This window comes from Mustela lutreola, chromosome 5, assembly GCF_030435805.1.
Source record: "Mustela lutreola isolate mMusLut2 chromosome 5, mMusLut2.pri, whole genome shotgun sequence".
NCBI classification, from domain to species: Eukaryota; Metazoa; Chordata; class Mammalia; order Carnivora; family Mustelidae; genus Mustela; species Mustela lutreola.
Genome location: NC_081294.1, coordinates 45477046 through 45497930, shown reverse-complemented (window position 1 = coordinate 45497930; position 20885 = coordinate 45477046). Strand labels below are relative to the sequence as shown.

General features: G+C 37.6%; 1 protein-coding gene across 5 annotated transcripts in view; it reads left to right on the top strand.

Moving 5' to 3' along the window:
- The window catches only part of FAM114A2 (family with sequence similarity 114 member A2), a 34522-nt gene that overhangs the window by 4261 nt on the left and 9376 nt on the right, over positions 1 to 20885 (top strand). For 4 of the 5 annotated variants that reach the window (XM_059174103.1, XM_059174104.1, XM_059174105.1 and 1 more), the window contains exons 2-11: positions 94 to 338; positions 680 to 779; positions 1232 to 1324; positions 2780 to 2871; positions 4010 to 4144; positions 4645 to 4803; positions 5676 to 5799; positions 11409 to 11488; positions 19421 to 19543; positions 20050 to 20189. In XM_059174103.1, coding sequence (XP_059030086.1) covers positions 108 to 338; positions 680 to 779; positions 1232 to 1324; positions 2780 to 2871; positions 4010 to 4144; positions 4645 to 4803; positions 5676 to 5799; positions 11409 to 11488; positions 19421 to 19543; positions 20050 to 20189 — 1277 coding nt within the window. In that variant the 5' untranslated portion in view covers positions 94 to 107. The remainder of the gene's footprint in view (positions 1 to 93; positions 339 to 679; positions 780 to 1231; positions 1325 to 2779; positions 2872 to 4009; positions 4145 to 4644; positions 4804 to 5675; positions 5800 to 11408; positions 11489 to 19420; positions 19544 to 20049; positions 20190 to 20885) is intronic. The other variant, XM_059174106.1, reaches the window with a different exon arrangement.

Genomic DNA, 20885 nt, shown 5'->3' with positions numbered 1-20885 from the left:
GTGACTCTAGGATAATCTCAAAAAGCTTTAACAAATAACCTCCACCAAAAAAGCCTATAAGATTAATTTTTTTCTTTGACTTTTATTTTACAGGCAATGATCTAATCATGTCAGAGAAAGATGATACTGAGACTCCAGTGATAACTGAAGCAACCTCCACTCTTGAAGATGGGAACTGTGAGCCAGTCAAGAATTCTGAGTCTGTTGACCAAAGTGCCAAGCCAGAGAATAAATCAGAACCTTTAGCTATCACTCGGAAAAGACCAGAGTCCAAACCTTCCAGTGACCTTGAGACTTCAGAAGTTCTCCCTGTTGAGGCATCACAGGCTGTAGGCAAAGTAGAGTATCTGTTAAAACACTGGGATTAAAAGTTAAGGTTAAAAGGCATTTGGAACCAAAACCAATTTAAGATTGTATCTATTTGTTTCCTTTAAAAGCTGTAAAAAATTTTCTCAGTTTTATAAATGACTTTATGAGTAGTCGCCTTTGCTATATGGTACTTAAATACAGGTGACATAACATATGTCAGTCAAGCAATACAATTCTTTAGCTTAATGATATGTATTTCTTCACCTGTACTTGGGGCTAATAATTAAGATACCTTGTCTGTACACTCTCTTACTCTCTACTTTTCCCCTTTTCTGTTGCCTTTTGTTTTTCTACCTACGGGGAATAATAGGAGACTGTTTCCAAAGATGTACCTCAGACTGGATGGGGATATTGGGGCAGCTGGGGCAAGTCCTTACTTTCTTCAGCCTCAGCTACTGTAGCCACAGTAGGTAAGATCATTTGTCATTTTATTAATTTTTGTGTGGATGTTGCTACACATCTGTGTTAAAAATGACTTTGTTAATAATTCTTCCATGTTTACTTAAGGGCTTTATAGTTTGAGAATTCATTAGGAATGATGGACTGATTTATAGTATACCTGGAGTTTGCAGCATTTTCTCATTAGCATTTCTCATTAGAGTTTCTCATTAACGAGAAAATGAGAAATTGTTAATATAAAACTATTGTTTGGTGGTAAAGCAAGTTTATTGTGTTTTTTTTGTTTGTTTGTTTTATTTTTTGGTAAGATTACACTCCCAAACATTAGGTATGTATGGTCAGAATAACATGTCTGTAACCATAGTGATTTTAAAAATCTACAGGATTGTTTTGGTTTGTTTCTTCAGTTTAGGTGGCTAATAGTAATATTCAAATGTAAAAATGTAACCATTTTTCTCATCAGGACAAGGTATTTCAAATGTTATTGAGAAGGCAGAGACTTCTCTTGGAATTCCTAGTCCCAGTGAAATTTCAACCGAAGTCCAGTATGCAGCAGGTCAGTATGTGGAAACATTAAGATCTAGAATTTTGGGTCAAAATGGAACAGTTCAGCTCATTTTTCAGTATATATTTAATGAGTGTCTGATATTCAGGGCATCATGGCACTGGTGAGAAAGGAATTTGGAATCTTTGACTAACAGAGGTCTGTGTCCTTTAGCCACTTTAGTCATCTATGAAGTGGGATGATCTATGTCAAAATACTGTTACAAACATTAAATAAGGCCATGAATGTAGAATATAACAATCTCCTAGCGTTGTGTTTGGTGCAAATGAGTAACAACCCAAGAAAAATTAACTAAATTTGACTCCATTGTGACACGAAAAAATATTCTAATATGTTTAGTTTTGGGGGTTTATTTTTTTTGTGTGTTTGGATTTTTATAAGATGGAATTTAATTTAATTTAATTTTTTTTCTTTTCTTATTTATTTATTTATTTGACAGAGAGCGAGAGAGATCATAAGTAGGCCAAGAAGTAGGCAGAGAGAGGGGGGAAGCAGGCTCCCCGCTGAGCAGAGAGCCCGACACAGGGCTCCATCTTAGGACCCTGAGATCATGACCTGAGCCGAAAACAGAGGTTAACCCACTGAGCTACCAGGCATCCCAAAATTTAATTTAGATACCTGCTTTGATCAGTGTGCTCTTACTTAAGCCACAGAAGACAGAATTATAACCAGGAATCAAGGTGGCCTGGGACCAGAAAACAGGAAACTTTTCAGGCCCTGATTTTGCTTTCTCTATCACTTAGGGGCTTTATTGTCTCTCACTCTTGTTTCTCTTTGATCGTCTTATTTTTTTCTCCAATAAGCACAATTTTCTGGGATAAAATTTCAAATAGGCCATATTTTAAAAAGTCAGATTTATTGATTTTATAATTTGTATGTATAATTGAATGTAATATATATGTAAATATATAATTTATATACAGTAATACTTATTCTTTTTATGTACAGTTCATGTGTTTCAACGAGCATACAGTCTTGTTTACACAGTAGAATCACGGTCCATTGTGATTATACAGTATAGAATATATCCTATATGTGTATTGATAATCAAAATACAACAATATTTTTATCACCCCCCGAAAGACTCCTCATGCCCCTCTGAGGTCACTCCCATCACTTACTCTCAGTTTTTGGCAACTGTTAATCTATTTTCTGCTTAAATTTGACTTAAATTTGACAGAAGATCACATACATGGAAACATACAGTATAAAATGTATTGTTACAGATATCAGTAGTTTGTTCAAACAACTGGATTTCATTTTTGAAATGAAAATGAAAAAAGCTATGTTTTGGGTAAATAGTTTAAAATAATAAAACAAAAAGGGCTAAGGTTACCCTGTGTATTGGAAGCAGGGTCTAGTTTCTAATATTTCACATAGATGCTGATAAAGCAGTACTATTTACGGACCATTCCTTCATGTTTACACATCCCTTTCCTCCTGTAGGAGAGACAAATGCCAAAGAGAATGCAAACTCCTTCCCATTGACTGGGCCATTTGGTGTATTCTCAACCATCTCTACTGCTGTTCAGACCACAGTGAGTAAAATGCATGGTGGACTGTACACCTCTGTGAATATAGTGTTTTTTGTTTTATCTCTTCCTTTTTTTCTTGAAAAGCCATGACGACTGATTACTATTATGGGAGTCCAAATTGCTGGATAGATCACTTTGACCTTAGTGGAAGAGTGAGAGCTCCTTGAAAACGTTCTTTAAAGAAGTAGAGAGCAGAAAATGAAGAGTAACAGAGAGGCAATGTACATAATAATTTATGGAATATGAATTCTGAGTTTGGTGGCCTAGAAAATGTCCCTACTTTACAAAATATTTTTCCCCATAATTGCGTAACTATAGATGATTAGAAACATTTTTAAAGGATTTTATAGGAAACATAATGTCTGTCTTAATGAGAATAGATAACTAGTACTACTTAATTTTAATTTCTTGAAGTAAAACATATATACAGAAAAGTGAAGTTATAAGTATTCAGTTTGAATTTTTATAGTGTGAACATACTCAGACTAAAATTCAAACATGATGTTACATCATAGGTTTTCCACCTGTGCCCTCTTCCAGCCATCCGCTTCTTCCTTTTGCCCATCAAAATAACCACAATCCTGACTTCTACCATCATAGATTAATTTTGCCTACTTTTAAACTTGACATAAATGGAATCATACAGTAAGGTACCTTGTTGTGTTTGGCTTTTACTCAACATTATGTTTGTATGATTTCTCTTTGTGTAGTGTGTGTGGTATATTCCATTTTCTTTGCCATATTCCATTATATGACTATGTAACATTTATTTATTCCATGGTTGGTGAGTACTGGGGTTGTTTCCACTTTTTAGCTTTTACAACTAGGAATGCCATGAACATTTTGTATATCTTTTGATGAGCCTCTGTATGCAACCATGTATAGAGTTGTTGGTTCATAAGGATATTCATGTGGTTAGTGGTAGTGGATACTGACATACAGTTCTCCGGAGTGTTTGAACCTGTTTATAGTCCTAAAAGCAGTGGATGATTGTTTTAATTGCTCCACATTCTTGCCATTGCTTAGTGTTGTAAGCCACTATTTTATATAATCAAAACATGAATATGTCTTTTTTCAGTATTACTGTAATGAATTTAATTACTGAATGTAACTGAATGTAATTATTGCTTGTGTTTCCTAGGGAAAGAGTGTGATCAGTGGGGGTTTGGATGCCTTAGAATTCATTGGGAAAAAGACAATGGATGTAATAGCAGAAGGGGATCCTGGATTTAAAAGAACCAAGGGTCTGATGAACCGGAATTCTACATTGTCTCAGGTACTATTTGTCTTTACCCATTTACTTCATGTTTCTGTTTTGATCTGTATTTTTGCCTGTAGTAGACCTTGTTAATAATGCCTTTTGAAAAATTTTCAATGATATTTTTATTAAGGCTTTTTTGGGGTGGGAATGTGACTGATGAGAGCTTTAGTGTTTAGAAAAATGCCCAGTTCTTATTTTCCTCCTCTTTCTTTTCTGTAAGAGGCTCCTATCAGTACAACAGAAGGCGACAAGCCCTTTTAGAGTTGTTGAGTACATTAATGTTTAAAGCACTCTCCATCCGGTTCCTTGGTGTTATTTATTCTGTCCAAGATTGAATTATGTGTGACCATTTTTTCCCAGCAGTTCCTTAGCCTATCAGATTTGAATTGCCATGCCAGGAATGAAAGGGCACTGGTCTGTCCTGTTACCATCTCAGCTTTGCTTCCTTCAGCTCTCAGAACTCACCCTTGAGCTCCCATTACTTGCTGCAGGGTAAGCCTCCACCTTTTTTTCAGGTTTTACGAGAGGCAAAGGAGAAAGAAGAGCTATGGACCTCCAATGATGTTGCCTTGGAAACGGACAAGAAAACTCATTATGGGCTCCTCTTTGATGAATTTCAAGGCCTTTCGCATCTGGAAGCTCTGGAGATGCTTTCCCGAGAAAGTGAAATAAAGGTAATTCCAAATCAGCAATTTCAATTGGATGATCTCCAAACAAAGGAGCGCTGCATAGTTTCGTCTGTTTGTACAGTTGGAAGATGAAATGTATTTCACATGGAGGCTTGAGACTCTTGGAAAATACTACACCACAATAAACAAATGTTTAAACTAATTACTAGAAATAGAATGAGGATAGGGAATAGAAATAGAAAATAGAAATAGAATAGAATAGAATAGAAATAGAAAAGGATAGGGAACCAAGAGATCTTAATAGTACATCTGTGTTTTCCCTTTGCCTTGGTCTTTTTTTTTTTTTTTTTTTTTTTTTTTTTTTGATAGTCTCTCTGGCTTAAGCTGCCAATCTGGATACAATTACCTGTTAGTTTTTAATTGATTCAAGACTGTTTAACTTCCCCCTAATTTCTTAGTCATTGTTAAACACAAATAATTCCTGGATGTTTCTGGTTTTTATTTTTATTTTTATTTTTTTAAAGATTTTATTTATTTATTTGACAGACAGAGATCACAAGTAGGCATAGAGGCAGGCAGAGAGAGAGGAGGAAGCAGGCTTCCTGCCGAGCAGAGAGCCCGATGCAGGGCTCCATTCCAGGACCATGAGATCATGACGTTAGCCGAAGGCAGAGGCTTTAACCCACTGAGCCACCCAGGCGCCCCTGTTGCTGGTTTTTAATTTTTTCTTTTTAAGTATAAATTCTCCCTATCTTCCTATAATGACTGATCTCTTGTATTAAGATATTTAAAGAATAGTTTGTATTGACTGGTGAGCTCATAATTTTATTTTAATTTCATCTGTAGCCTCTTCTCCATTTGAAAATGTTTTTTTCTTTTGTACTCTCACAACTTTTTATTATTTTATATCCATTCAGGTGAAATCTATTCTTAATTCTCTAAGTGGAGAAGAATTAGAGACTCTAAAACTTGAATTGGAGCAACTCAAGGAAGCATTTTCCCTAGCAGAGTTCTGTGAAGAAGAGGAAGAAGAGAAAAAAGGTAATATGAAAATCCAGTATTTGAGTGGAAGCGATGTTAAATGTTTATATGCAGTGTATTGCCCTTGAAACTAATTATTTTCTCTTTAATTAACTAGTCTGATTTTATTTTTTGCTGTCTTGCCCCTGACTAGGTATTTGTATGAGTAGTTGGTCTTAAGTGCATATCTTTGCCCCACTTCTCCCTTCTGCTCCCCAAACTGTGACTTCTCCAGGTCTCATCTTGCAACTCACAAAACTGCCTGCTTTTTTTGCTTAGAGAATCGCCCTTGTTAGATTCCTGCCTCAGTCTGGCTGGTCATCCCTGTGAGCTTTTATATCCCTAGATACTGCTCCTCTGACTCTCTGACTCCAATGATCCCTGTCCTCATCTTGAATTCAGGCATGCAGGGTGGCGGTTATCCAAAATGTAGGTGATGATTTGTTTTTGTATTTTCCAAAGCTTTTTTTAAATGCCATATTCTTAGTATCTGCATACTCCTAAAAATATTAGTAATTATCAGGAAACAAGGTCATTTACATAAGGCATAATTTCTAGTCAACTGAATCTTAAGCTTTTGAGAGTTGTTTTATTTTAAAGTTTAGCTGGAAATATTTCTAATATGCATTATACACTAACTTTTTTTAGTAGAATCTAAGGAGTACAGTTTTTTTGCCTTTTTTTTTTTAATGAAATGATCAGTTACAAACATTAAAAGTAAAAATAAAAAACAAAACCAACATTAAAAATGACTAGAAAAATTCTTTCAGGGTCCATCAAGACGTATGAGTCAATCACTCATATGGTAGATTAAGTTAGTGATTTGAAAAGTGTGGTCTGCAGATTCTTGGGTTCCCAGGATCTTTGCAGGGAATCCATGAGTCAAAACTCTGCATCATAATACCAAAATGTCTTTTTTCTTTTTAAAAAATGTGTTATTTTGACATTCACACTGATGGTGCAAAAGCGGTGGGGAGTAGAATTACTGGTGTTTTAACACAGATAAGACAGTGATACCAAATTGTGCTAATACTTTATTTTCACTCCCATGCATTCATAGTAAATACATAAATAAATAAAATATTTTTAAGGTGCCAGTTTCATTTAAGCTTGTCCTCATGAAACAGTAACAGTGATTTATCTCACTGAGTCTTGACCCTTGAGTACACTTATTTTTCATATTTGTGTGATGCATACTGAAGTTGTCTCAAGGAAAAGCACTGTTATTTCAGCTGTAAGTGCAAGTACCTGTTTTTTCATGGGACACTATTTTTATTTAAAAAGATTGCAGTCACACAGACTCTTCAGAGCAGGCTATTTGGTAAACATTTTCTTGAAAATGAATGAAATGAGCCTTTCTTGACGGAAAAATATTTGTGAATAGTAAAATTTAAATTAACCTAAAGTTAGAATTTTGTAAAACTTACGTTTGTTGCTGTGGTGAGCTTGACAGCTTCCTAGTGCTTACAGATTTTTTTGATGAAATTCGTGGTCGTAGTAACAAATTTGATCTCCTAGGCGTATTTAAATGTGATGGCATTTAGAAGATTTGCATAATTCAGAGAATCAGTATTTTCCAGATGACTAATGAGTGGTGTTGCAAAGTCATATCTGGGCAAAAAATAGACCAGTAGATTTTAATTTAATGTAACTGAATTCAAAATTTCATTGTGCGATTTCAGGCTCTACATTATAACTAGCCTTTAAGACTATTTGTTGAGTTTTGGTGTGGTATTAAAGAATATCCACAATTATCTGCAAAGGCAATTAAAGTTGTTCTCCTCTTTCCAACTATGTGAGCTTGAATACACCATGTACTTAAAACAACATATCACAACAAAGTGAAGGTAAAAGCAGATAAAAGAATCCAGCTGTCTCTAAGCTAGGCATTAAAGAGATTTGCAGAGATATAAAACAGTGGCATTCATCTCACTAAAATTTTTCTTTTCTGGAAAATATAGTTGTTTTTCTTAAAAATTATGTCAAGTGTATTTAAGGAATTCAAACATTTCAGTTTTAATTTTTAATATGATAAGTGTTGACAGATATGTAACTTACATTAAAAAAGAACTTTTTGAGAACCTCTTGGGGGTTCTCAAAAAGTTTTAAGAATGTAAAGGGGTCCTGAGATCAAAGTGTTTTTGAGAGCTGCTATATTAAATTATCCTAAACTGCTATGCTTTTAGAGATGTTTCTGTTATTTTTCAGAATTGTGCATCTTTATGTTCTGTGCATTTATTTGTCCATCTTTTAATTCTCTTCACTTTCAGTGAGATTGCTTCTAATACCCTCTGAATCTCATTTTCTATCTTTAATCAGCTTTGGGTGGAAAACCAGTTAACCTACTCTTACTCAAGTTGTATATTAAAAGGAACGTCTGACTGAGAGTCTTAAGGCCTTTCTTTGAGAGAAGGAGGTGAAGTAGAATGTATGGATATTATACTGAGAGATAATTCCTCTTTTTTGTTCCCATCTGTGTTTTGTACTGCTTTCTAAGAGGTCGCATTGGCTGGTTATATAACACCTTGCTATATATTCTATGTAAAGATACTGGTCCTGATATAAAATGGCGCTTGAATAAAAGTTTTTAAGCTTACCTGAAGTATTGAATAGACAGTATAGCTTAGTGGATGAAAGGATGGGTTTTGGAGTTAGACCTGAGTTCAAAATCAAGATCTGCTGTTTCCTAAGTCATATGACCTTGGATAATTAACACTGAAATTCTGTTTTCTCATCTTTAAGAAGAAGATGCTAATCCCTCTCAGGTTGGTATAAGGACTAAATAAAATATTTAAGGTCTGATACATGGTAAGCACTTAACAGATGGTGGCTGCTATTTTCATTATCAGGGTGGCATAAGTAAATAAAGATCTGTGCTTAGCAGGAAATCCATAAATTAATTTTTATTTACTTAAGTTGCTCCATTGTTCCTAACTAAACCCAAGTGTGGCAGTCCCCAGTTATTTATAAACTTAATTTATTTGTACATAATACCATTAACAGTATTTGTTCAATTTAGTCAACATCTGGCTTTGCATAGTAATCAGAAATCCTGATCTTTAAGTACCATTCTGAGGACTCTAAGGCGTTTCTGAAAAGAAGGATTTGTGTCTCTGATATTTTTCTCCACTACCTGTTTGCCAGAGATAGAGGGCTCTGAAAAGAGAGCACTACAGTGCTACACACTACCCTCCCCAACAGTTTTCCCCCAGGGATTTTGGGTGAAAATGCAACACTGACCTTGGTATTACATTTCAATGAAAATGTAAAAAAAAAAAAGGCTGTGGTATCAAAGGGGAGAGGAAACCACAGAAAATGGAGACCCCAGCCTCTTCTAAGTCCCACCAAATCTCTAGCCATGCCTCCTTTCCATCCTCACACTTTTTTCCCCCTCTTTTTAAAAAAGATTTTATTTGTTTATTTGTAAGAACGAGGTGGGGAGAGAGAGAGAGCGGGCACACAAGCATAAGCAGGGGGTGTGGCAGGCAGAGGGAGAAGCAGACTCCCTGCTGAGCAGGGAGCCCGATGCTGGACTTGATCCCAGAACCCTGGGATCATGACCTGAGCCAAAGACAGACATTCAACCTATTGAGCCACCCAGGCATCCCTCATCCTCACACTTTTATCTTAACACAGCAACTACTTTTTACACTTAGGTCTGTGGGGCGTACATGACAGGCTCTCCAAACATTTTTTGATCAACCTTAGCAATAAAAGTTTTTTTGAGTACTTAGATTTAGTGTATGTACATTTGATGTTTATAAATTATATATATGTACTGCTATAATAATATATTACATATGTTCTAAAGTATACCCTAAAATAGAAGTTTTTAAAAGGAGAAGACAACTGTCTACAAATAAAATGTTTTGTTTTTCCCCCAATACTTTATTGGATTATTTTGTGAGCCCCTTGGGGTACATGGATCCCAGTATAGTATCAGATACTCCCTTGCTCCCAGATAATTTAGAAGCTTTGCTAGGAAAACAAAATGCCTGTTAGATTTTAGATTTTTAGGCAGTAGAATTTGATTAGGTGTTGCTAAGAGGAGTGATATAGGTTACAGCTATAGTATTTAGAAGACCAACTTTTCCCAACCCTTTTATAATGAGGATCACCAAACTATTTGAATTCTGTCTTGAACACCAAGAGAGAAGAGAAAAGGGATAGCAAATGGAGAGGGAAGAAAAGATGGAATTTTTTTCCTAAGGGTTTTGGGGAGAAAATAGGTATGAAGAAGTAATCATTTGCCCTGGTAAACCATAAACCGGTGATTAAGAAGTACTTGTATAGATTATAAGTGCTAGAAGATTTCTATATACAAGAGTTCTTGCTACATTGTACAGTTAAGAGAAGCTTTGGTCTGAGGAAATTAAGTAAAATTTAGATGAGTAGAAAGGAAAACAGCATTTCTAGCCATTTGTTTGGATGTGGGTTTTTTTTTTTTTTTTTATATTGACTCACCTATTTGCCTGTATGTTTCAAATATAAGCATAATATGTTTCCCATCATCTCTTAGGCTTCTTAACCCATAGCTTTATTACCATTCTTCCAATACTGTGGAATCCCTTTTTCTTTTCCTTTCTTCTTATCCATCATTATCTCCTGCCTGGATCCTCAGCCTTCTGCTCCCCTTCTTGCTCCCAATTAAGTTCATCTCCACCCAGGAGTCAGAGTGGATCTTTCTAAAATTTCAATTGGACATACCTGTCTCTCTTTAAAATCATTCAGTGTCTCCTCACCCCCTTAATAAAAAGCTGGGATTCCTCACCATTGGTTTTTAAGGACATCTTTTACCTGGATCCTACTTAATGTTCTAGCTCCGTTCTTACCTCTCTTCTCTCCCTTACATTAAGACACTTCCAAACATATTAAACTTGTTTCCGTGCTTTCTTTCACCTTGGTATCTTTTACTTGTTTTCACTGTTCGGGACTCTTTTTTTTCTCCTGGCTAAGTTATACTCACTTTTTATATCCTGACTTAAATTCCGCTTTCTTAGAAGAACAGACATAGTACCTGCTTAGTACTCTGCCTTCACCAGTTCTCATTCCTACATCTGGAATGTAATATAAAGAGCACAGGATTTGGACTGGAGTGGAAAGGCCAAGGTTTGACTCCTAATCTTTGCTGTGCAATTTTGTGGAAATAACCCCTTCAAGCCCTAGTTCATCTCTAAAATGGGATAATGATACTTTTTTGCAAGCCTATTGAAAGAATTCATTGGCATATATAGAAGGATTCTGTAAGCACTAACGCACCATGCTCATTTAAATTGCTGTTACTATTAGTGCTGCTGCTCCTGCCATGCCTCTCTTCTTCTTACCGCCCACCACCCCCATCCCTATCAGTCTTTCTGCAGTGTCTTAAATAGGACTTGAGTTTTGTTTTTGTTTTTGTTTCTGTTTTTTTGTTTAAATATTTTATTTATATATTTTCAAGAGAGAGAGAGCACGAACGTGCATAAGCTGGGGGAGAGGCAGAGGGAGAGAGAGAAGCAGGCTCCCCAATGAGCAGGGAGCAGATATGGGGCTTGATCCCAGGACCCTGGAACCAAGACCTGCACCCAAGGCAGATGCTAAACTGACTGAGCCACCCAGGTGCCCCTGTTTGTTTGTTTTTTTTTTTTCAGGGGACGAAGACTTTACCAAAGAGATAACAGATCTATTTTCCCAGCTGCATGTCTCCTCCAAACCCGAGAAACTTGCCAGGGTAAGTTATTACTTGGTGATTTTCTTTCTTTCTTTCTTTCTTTCTTTTTTTTCTTGTGTTGATTTAGTAGATAAAGAATATAAGATTCTAACTTCGTGGCAAGGGTGTCAACAAACTGGGGGTATATTCTGAGTTCCATATCTTCTACCTGCCTTCTGCTATGACAGGTTAGCATGCAGATCTCACATCTGCCCTGCCTGCCCCACACTTCTGCCACCCTCACCTGTTTTCATTTGGAATGCTGCTTATCTGAAAGCTCTTATTAGGCCACAGGGTTGGCAGCCTTTATGAGACCAGTGGGCTTGCCTCAATTGAGGTCTTCCTCTTCTCAGGGCTCTGAGTGATTCAAAGATGATGGAATGTGGCCCCAGTCCTTATGGACTGGATGGAGGTTATCATTTCCCGCAGCACAGTGACCCTTTAGCTTGTGCAAATGAGAGTCCCTTGGCCTAAGCCTTGGTCTTTGATGGTGGTGTCTGAGCTATCCTCACACATTTGGAACATGGAAGGGCTTTAGTCAAAGTCAGTAGGGAGGGTCTGTTTTCAGAGCAATACTCACCTCGCATATATGCCAGTGCCAGCTCATGGGACACTATCCACTGGGTCTTGAGCTGCTTGCTGCCTCTTCACCATCCTCTCCCAGTCTCTGGAACCATCTCTGGACCAGTTAATGGCAGGCATACATTGCTGCCTGGCCAGGATAGCCATTATAGTCACTTGCATACCACAGGGCAAGGAATGTGATGCTTGATTTGCTAGCCCACTTTGTCATGCCCAGTGAAAATGCTACATTCCCCAGGAAAATTTTCAGGCAGCTCATCTTCCTTGTCTCACCTGTAGCACTTGACCTCAGCACTTCTAGCTTGTATCATGGTAGTGTTTTTTGAGTTGGAAATAATATCAAATTTAGAGAAAAGTTGCACAAATAAAGCAAATAAAATACAATATCTTTTATGCAGATACACCCTTTGTTAACAGTTAACTCCATACATTTAATCATTTGTGTTTGAGCATTTGTTCTCTCATTACATGTCCTATCCCTTCCCCCCCTTTCCCCTTCTTCCCTTTCTCCCCTGTACAGCACCACACATGCACGCATGCATGTTGTTATTATTGGGACTGTAATTGTAAACGTGATAGCCCTTTATTCATAAATATTTTAATATGTACCTACTAAGAATACAGATATTTCCTTATGTCACCACAGTAGTTCTCACTTGCTCTAAACTTAACATTGACACCATATATTTTTTTTTTTAACAGATTTATTAGAGAGAGAGCAAGAGCGTGAGCAGGGGAAGGACCAGAGGGAAAGGGAGAAGCAGACTCCCCACTGGGTAGGGAGCCTGACTCAGGGCTCGATCCCAGGACCCAGAGATCATGACCTGAACCGTAGACAGAGGCTTAATGGACTGAGCCACCCAGGCATCCCTGATACCATATTTTTATTTAATCTCTTGTCCACTTGTCCACATTCTGATTTTGGCAGTTGGCCCCAAAATGTCCTTTGAATCAAATTTATTCCTCTAACATTGGAGCTAGTACATAATCATGAATTGTGTTTAGTTGTCAAGTACTTTTATTCTCTTTTAATATGGAGTAGTTCCTCATCTTTCTTTGTCTTTTATGATGAGAAATAACAAACTCCTTTCCCCCTATATAAATATAGAGTATTCCTCATTTGGGGTTTGTCTTGTGTTTTCTCATGACTAAAGTCAGGTTATGCCTTCCCAAGCAAGACACTTCATAAGTGACATCGTATCCTTCCCAGGCTATCACACCTACAGCACATGATGTCCATCTTCCCCTTATTGTGATGTGTTGCCTGATTTCTCACTGTATTCTTACAAATTTTCCCCTGTGGTACTAATAAACTTTCTGTGGGAGACATTTTAAGACCAACAAATATCCTGATTCTTCAATTTCCCTCTTAGATTTGGCATCTATGCATGGTTCTTGCTGCATCAGTGTTTACTGTGATGATGTATTCTAACCCCAGCATTTGCTCCACACTTATCAGTGAGCTTTGGCATTCTACTATAGTTATGAGCTCTCCCTTCTCCTGTTTCTTTATTTATTATCTGTTATTTAATATGATCTCACAGGTTTCTGTTTTTTTCCTTTGGTTTGTGATTCATTACTGTTTTAGTTAGTTTGATATTCAGATTGTCCTTCAAATGGACTCCTGTGTGACATGCACTTATCATTGTTTGGAATATTTCCTTATTTTCTGTCATAACAAGATACCCTGGACTCACTTTGTACCTTCCATATGCCTTCCCTGGAATCAGCCATTTCTTCAAGGAGCCATAGTTCCTTTTTAATAGTCCAGGCTAAGATGTGGGTAGTGGATGTGCTCTTCTTCACTGCTATGGTGTCTTTGCTTCTAGGCCTTGTGGGCAGAGCTAGGAAATGTACTCAGGTACACACACCCCTGTATTTGTACATGCACATACATACATATGTTAGAGATCATGAGTTCATCCTGACAACTCCCAATTTCAGTCCATCCCAGCAGGGTTCTTCCTGCCTTGCCTTTCCTCATGACACGTTTGTGTCTCTCTTCTTTCACAGAAAGAACCCCATCTCCCAACTTTAGCGCATGTCCTTATTTCCTCAGTTCCATAATGCATCTGAAATAGTTTCATTGCTTTGCCCATTCTACTATAAAAACAACCTACGGAAGGAATATATGATTTATTTGCTATCTCCGTGTTAATTTAATTTTTGAATATATAGAGTATTATCATGTTTCTGAAAGTCAAAACTGTATAATTCCCATCCATTCCATTTGCCCTTCCCCTTTTAGATATTAAACTTTCTTGCTTTTTGGCATGTCCTTCTTGTGTTTCTTTTTTTAGATAAGTAGATGTATTTTAAAGATAAGCAGATATATTTTCTTTTTATACAACAGTTTAACATGCTTTGTACTTTAGCATTTTGCTTTATTCTCTTAACCTTATGCATATGTATTTTTATAAATGTGTCATAAGTTGTTTTTATTTGTTTTTTTAAATGTGTATACCTTACCTCCCATCCTAAATCCTTTTTTTTTTTTTTAAAGATTTTATTTATTTATTTGACAGGTAGAGATCACAAGTAGGCAGAGAGGCAGGCAGAGAGAGAGAGGAGGAAGCAGGCTCCCTGCTGAGCAGAGAGCCCGATGCGGGGCTCCATCCCAGGACCCTGGGATCATGACCTGAGCTGAAGGCAGAGGCTTTAACCCACTGAGCCACCCAGGCGCCCCCTTTTTTTTTTTTTTTAAAGACTTACTTATTTGAGGGATAGAGAGAAAGAATATGACCTGAGCTGAAATCAAGAGTCGAATGCTTAACTGACTGAGCTACCTGGGTACCCCACCTTCCATCCTAAATCTTAAATTTCTTCAAGGCTAGATCTTTGCTTTATTGGTCCTTAAAATCCCAAATGTACTATTTCTTACTTTGTGGTGTTGAGTAAGTTGTTTATCCTCTTTATAAGAAAGGGATGATATAGAGTTCTTGTGAAGAATTAATGTGTTAGTTAATACACACAAAACTTTTATGGAGTCCCTGACTCATTGTAAATGCTCACCATTAATTGTCCTATGTATGGAAGCTAGCCTCATGTATTATACATTCAATTATTTGATAAATACACATATGTCAAGTAACTTTATTTTGCTAGGTGCTAGGGAAATACTAATTAAAAAAACATAATTTGTGTACTCAAGGAGATCATAATAAGTTATTTTAAAAAAGCAAGTAACCCCTTAGCTGTTTGGTACTACTAGTCATTCTCTGGAAGCAGTCTTCACATTGTTTACATTTTGGGTGTCGAGTCATAAGAGGTAGAATAGTTAAAGATCAGGGCCTGATTTTCCCCAAGGGTTTATATGGGATACTGTGTCATAAAGGGGAAAAGCAATGAAGCAGGAGTCTGAGAACACAGTTCTGATTCTTATTCTGATACTTGTGATGTGGGCAAATTCCATTTCTTTTCCTTTTTTTTTTTTAATTTTAAAAATTTATTTATTTATTTATTTATTTATTTGACAGAGAGATCACAGTAGACGGAGAGGCAGGCAGAGAGAAGGGAGAAGCAGGCCCCCTGCCAAGCAGAGAGCCCGATGTGGGGCTCGATCCAGGACCCTGAGATCATGACCTGAGCTTAAGGCAGAGGCTTAACCCACTGAGCCACCCAGGCCCCCCAGATCCCATTTCTTTTCTAAGCCTTGTTTTTTTTTTCCAACTGATAAAAAAACAAGTTGGTTGTAGAAACTAAGCTCCAAGGTGTCTTTTTTTTTTTTTTTTAAGATTTTATTTATTTATTTGACAAACAGAGATCACAAATAGGCAGAGAGGTAGTCAGAGAGAGAGAGAAGGAAACAGGTTCCCTGGCGAGCAGAGAGCCCAATGTGGGGCTCGATCCCAAGACCCTGGGATCATGACCTGAGCTGAAGGCAGAGGCATTAACCCACTGAGCCACCCAGGCGCTCCTCCAAGGTGCCTTTTAATTCTAAGTCTCCAGGCCTCTCCAGTGGGAAGGTCTAGACTGAATTCTGGGTGTGAGGCCTGGGTAGTATTGCATATTTTCAAAAGGTATGATAAATTACCTTGATTTGGCACAGTAGTTCATAATGACTTCAAGAGCAGTCATTCTGAGTATGTGCTGTGCCTACTTAAACATCTCCTTCAAGTGTACTACATTTATGATACCAGTTTTCTTCTTTTGTGTGGCCTTATCTTCATTTTTCTTTCTTCTTTTAATCTGACACAAATCAATCCCTGGTTTTTCTCTCATTTTATCTCTTCAAAGGAATTGCAGAGTATTTCACATACTATTTAGACTGTTAGTCATCTGTTAGGATTCTTTCCAGCCTCATCTCTCACTGTTCCTCTTTTCTCAAAATCTCACCACTCCAACCTCATCTTCTACCATGCTTCTCCCATATTGGTCTTCCTTCTGTTCCTTCAGTACACCCACCTGATTTTCCTCTGCTTATAGCTCTCATTGTCTAAATATTTGCATGGCTGACTCCTTTTAGATTTCAGATTTTGGCTCAAATTTCACTCCTCGAGACCCTCCTGACCACCCAAGCCAAGTCTGCCTTCTCTTCCAGTCCATCTTTCCATCTCTCCGTTTTATTTTCTTTGCTAATTTGTTCATTTGTTAATTGTCTTTCTGCACTAGAGTAGAGAAGAACAGGACCATGGTTTCTATTAGTTGCCACTGTACTCCCAGCACCTAGAACAGTGTGTTGTAAATATTTATAATGGATGAACTAATTAATAAAGGCCCCATCTGCGCTGGTCTTACTAGTTGCTTCACAGTTTTTGAGTTTTCTTGTTTCCAATCTTTTATATAGTTATTATTTTTTTTAATTTGAGAGGTTAATGCAGAGGTTAATGCAAGTTAATGCAAGTTCTGATCTGAACTTATAGATCAGAGCCAGATTGTTCTTGAGGGGTTTTATGGGAGTTCCTGTGTCATAGGAGAAAGAACCTTTCAATGAATATCTGGGTACATGGGTTCTGCTCTAGGTCATTCATGATTTAGCGTTGGGTGTAGCCCCATATGTTGATTTTAAAGGCTCAACCTCAGTGCTGTATGTTTAATAAAACCTGTGATTTTCATTTCTCAGCTGGAATGACTCTTACAGTCTTCTTTGGATTCCTAATTGCCTAGTTAAAGCTCTGAGTGCGTTCTGTCTGTATAAAGTTCCTCAAGTGGATGCCTTCATTTAATGACAATAAATCTTTTCTTAGAATCTAGGACACTCTCAGTTGCAAATGACAAACTGTAGTCAGACTGGCTTAAGAAAAAAGGGGCATTCATTGGCTCAAGAAACTAGAAAATCAAGGGGCAAGACTGACTTCAGGCATGGCTCTCTACCCAGGAACTCTACACCAGTCCTCACACCAATCTCTTGACTCTGCTTTCTTCTGTTTTGGCTTTATTCTTAGAGAATCTTTTCCACATGCTGGTAGGATAACCACTGGTAACTTCAGGCTGACTTTTTTCCAACAGAAGGGGGGCTTCTCTTCCCCAGTAATTTTATCAGATGTCCTGAAACTGATGCTCATTGACCTCGGTTAGGGTCACTTTTCCATCCCTGGATGGGTGTATGAACAGGGGGTTAATATTCTTGGTAACTAAACCTGAATTATTTGCCAACCCTTAGAGCCAGAGGGTGGGAGCAACCCTACCCAAATCACATGAGCTGAGAAAAATCTGGAACCTCCTACCAAAAGAAAGGAGATATGAATGCTGGCTAGGTAAAAACAGTAGGTATCCTCAGTAGTGTGCAGGCACTGGGTGTGTAAATTTAATTCACAGTTTGTAACCATCCTATAGCAATGTTGTTTATGTAGGAGATATGCACATTTAATTTCAGTGTCTTTTGGTAAGTACTAAGTTGAAGGGGTGTTCAGGGGACTGTGGACATAGAACAGGGTTGTTTAGGTGCCCAGTCTCCTGGAAGGTTTTTGAAAGTTTCCTGGAAAGAACAATGTCTGGTTGGAGGACTGAAAGAAAACTAAGAGCTGCCTTTATTTAGAGAAAAGAAAAGGGTGAGGAAGGGCATTCTAACCTAAGGGAATAGCATGAACAAAGAATGGGCACATTATAGGTCATTATTATCAGATCTTAAAAATGGAAAGTGGTCAGAGATGAAGCTGGAGAAGTAGGTAGGGTCTAGGTCATGGGTACTTCTTTAGTCATGCGTAAGAACATGATCTGGTTGATGGGGAGCCATTGAAGGGAAGAGGAATAATCAGCCTATAACATATCCTAATATATATGTCCAGCAAACAGTTGGAATATGTCATTTCATAAGAGGTCAGTGCTGGAAATAAGGATTTAGGAGTTTGCAACAGGTAGGGAATACTTAAAATTATAGAATCAGGATGGGTTGAGGGAAAAGGTATAGGGTGAGACAAGTAGAGGGCTAGGCTAGAACTCCAGGTGATGCTGTGTTTAAGGGGCTGAAAAAGAAGGATCAGTACATACAAGAGCCTAAGGAGGAATGCTTGTAAGGGTGGGGGCAGAACTGGAAGATGGTGGTATTAGAAAAGTCAAAGAAAACTGGAAACAACTCAAGACCCATCATCAGGAGAATGGCAAATTATGGTATATGTATAAAATGAACTACCACACAACAAGAAGAATCAGCAACTGATACTTGGAATAACAAGGATAAGCCTAACAGACAGTATGTTAGGTATAAGAAGCCAAACACAAATTAGAAAGGATTTAAGATCTCATTTGTATGCATTTTAAAGACAGGTAAAATTAATTTACAGTGAGACAGAAGAACCATTACCTTTGGGCAAGGGGAACAGTGACTCGGTTTGAGCAGTTTTTTTTTTTAAGATTTTATTTATTTATTTGACACAGAGAGAGAGATCACAAGTAGGCAGAGAGGCAGGCAGAGAGAAGGGGAAGCGGACTCCCCGCAAAGCATAGAGCCCACCATGGGGCTCAATCACAGGACCCTGAGATCATGACAGAGGCTTGACCCACTGAGTCACCCAGGTGCCCCTGGTTTAAGCAGTATTGACTTGGAAGGGGCATGAGGGGACCTTCTAAATGGGTGATGGGAATATTCCAGATCTTGATCTAGGTTGCAGTTACAAAGGCATATACACATGTGAACATTTCTTGAATTGTGCTCTGAAGATTTGTGCACTTTGTGTAAGTTATACCTCAGTTTTCAAGAAGGCCAAAGGACTAGAGAATTTCAAGAAGGAATGAGTGGACCATAGTGTTAGGTGGTGTTAAGAGAAGTACTAAGGTAAGTAGATAGGTGTATGATAAATGTATGTTTGGGTGAGAACAATAGTGCTGACTTACATGATGCTAACATATTTCTGGTAGGTGCACAATGTATATAGTTACCTTCCGGTGAGCTGAATTGAATTGTTGATGGGCAGTAATCTTTTTCTTATTTAGGCAAGAAATACTGCCTATGAATGGATCAATACATCTCTGGCCAAGCCATTAGAAGAAAAGGAAGAAGGAGAGAAACAGTTGGAAACAGAAAAAACTGACCAAATCAATAAAAATTCAATAGAGGTACCAAAGCAACTAAACCTTTTTTCTTTTTTAATGGTGTGGAGATGTTGGTATCACGATCAGGGACGTAGGCACCTTCTGTTTTGTTGTATCACTACTCATCATTTCGACCTTGTAATCCAAGATTGTAGCAGTCTTGTTCCAGACTGTAGAATGAAAGGAGTGAAGAAAAAGAGACTAAGGGTTTGTGTGTGTTGTATGTATCATGAGGAAAGTTCCCAGAAGCTGCTATAAGCCCCTTTTTATCTAAATCTTTTGGCCAAAACTTAGTCACGTGGTCACATCTGACTTCAGGGGAGCTTCTGTTTTTGTAGTTATGAGCCCAGCTTGTAAAATGACATCCCTGCCCTGGTAGAAGAGGAGGTTTACTGAAGAGCAGCTATTGGTCTCTGCTGCTTTCAAGATACCGAATCTTCCAGTATGAGAGAAGCAAGCTGACAGCATTTCCTCTGGGCTAAAAACAAAACAAAATAAAAGCCAATGCCTTGTTTTGTTTTTCTGTTCAGGATATTCATGCATTTGCAATCCGGAGCCTAGCAGAACTGACTGCCTGCTCAATTGAACTGTTTCACAAAACAGCAGCTCTGGTTCTGCATGGCCAGAAGCAGGAAGTGACCGCCATAGAAAGGAGCAGAGCTCTTTCCCAGTAAGTATAAAGGGTATTCCTTAAGGGGTGCAAATTGATCAGAGTTTTCTCAGCTTCCTTCCAAAGTTTTAAGAAACTTTCCTCTCGACAAGATACTATTCTCAGGTTAGAGATTTGTTCATTTTGGGTTTTAGTTATTAAGTAGCCGAAGGGGTTATTTCTTTTCATTGACCCATAGGTCTACATTATAAATGTTTTTATTAACTGGTTGTTTTAGTAATTATTTTTTATTGTTGATAATCTGAAACTAGTTCTCAGATACTGGTTTTAATAAAAATAAAATTTTACATAAATAAAAACAGTAGTTCTTTTAAAATTTTTTTTAAGATTTTATTTATTTATTTGATAGAGGGGGAGAGAGCTAGTGCATAAACAGGGGGAGCGTGAGGCAGAGGGAGAGGGAGAAGCAGGCTCCGTGCTTAATAGAGAGCCTGATATGGGGCATGATCCCAGGACCCTGGGATCATGACCTGAGCCAAAGGCAGAGGCTTAACAGACCAAGCCACCCAGATGCCCCAAAACAGAGAATAGTTCTAAGAACCTGAATTCTTAATAATGGTTATATTCATTATTGAGAGCTAATTATGTGCTAGGCACCATGCTAAGGGACTTAGGTGTATCATTTCTAATTTTTACAGTAATTCTAAAGGTAAATGATTAGTCCCGCTTTAAAGAAAATAAGGAAACACTCTCAAG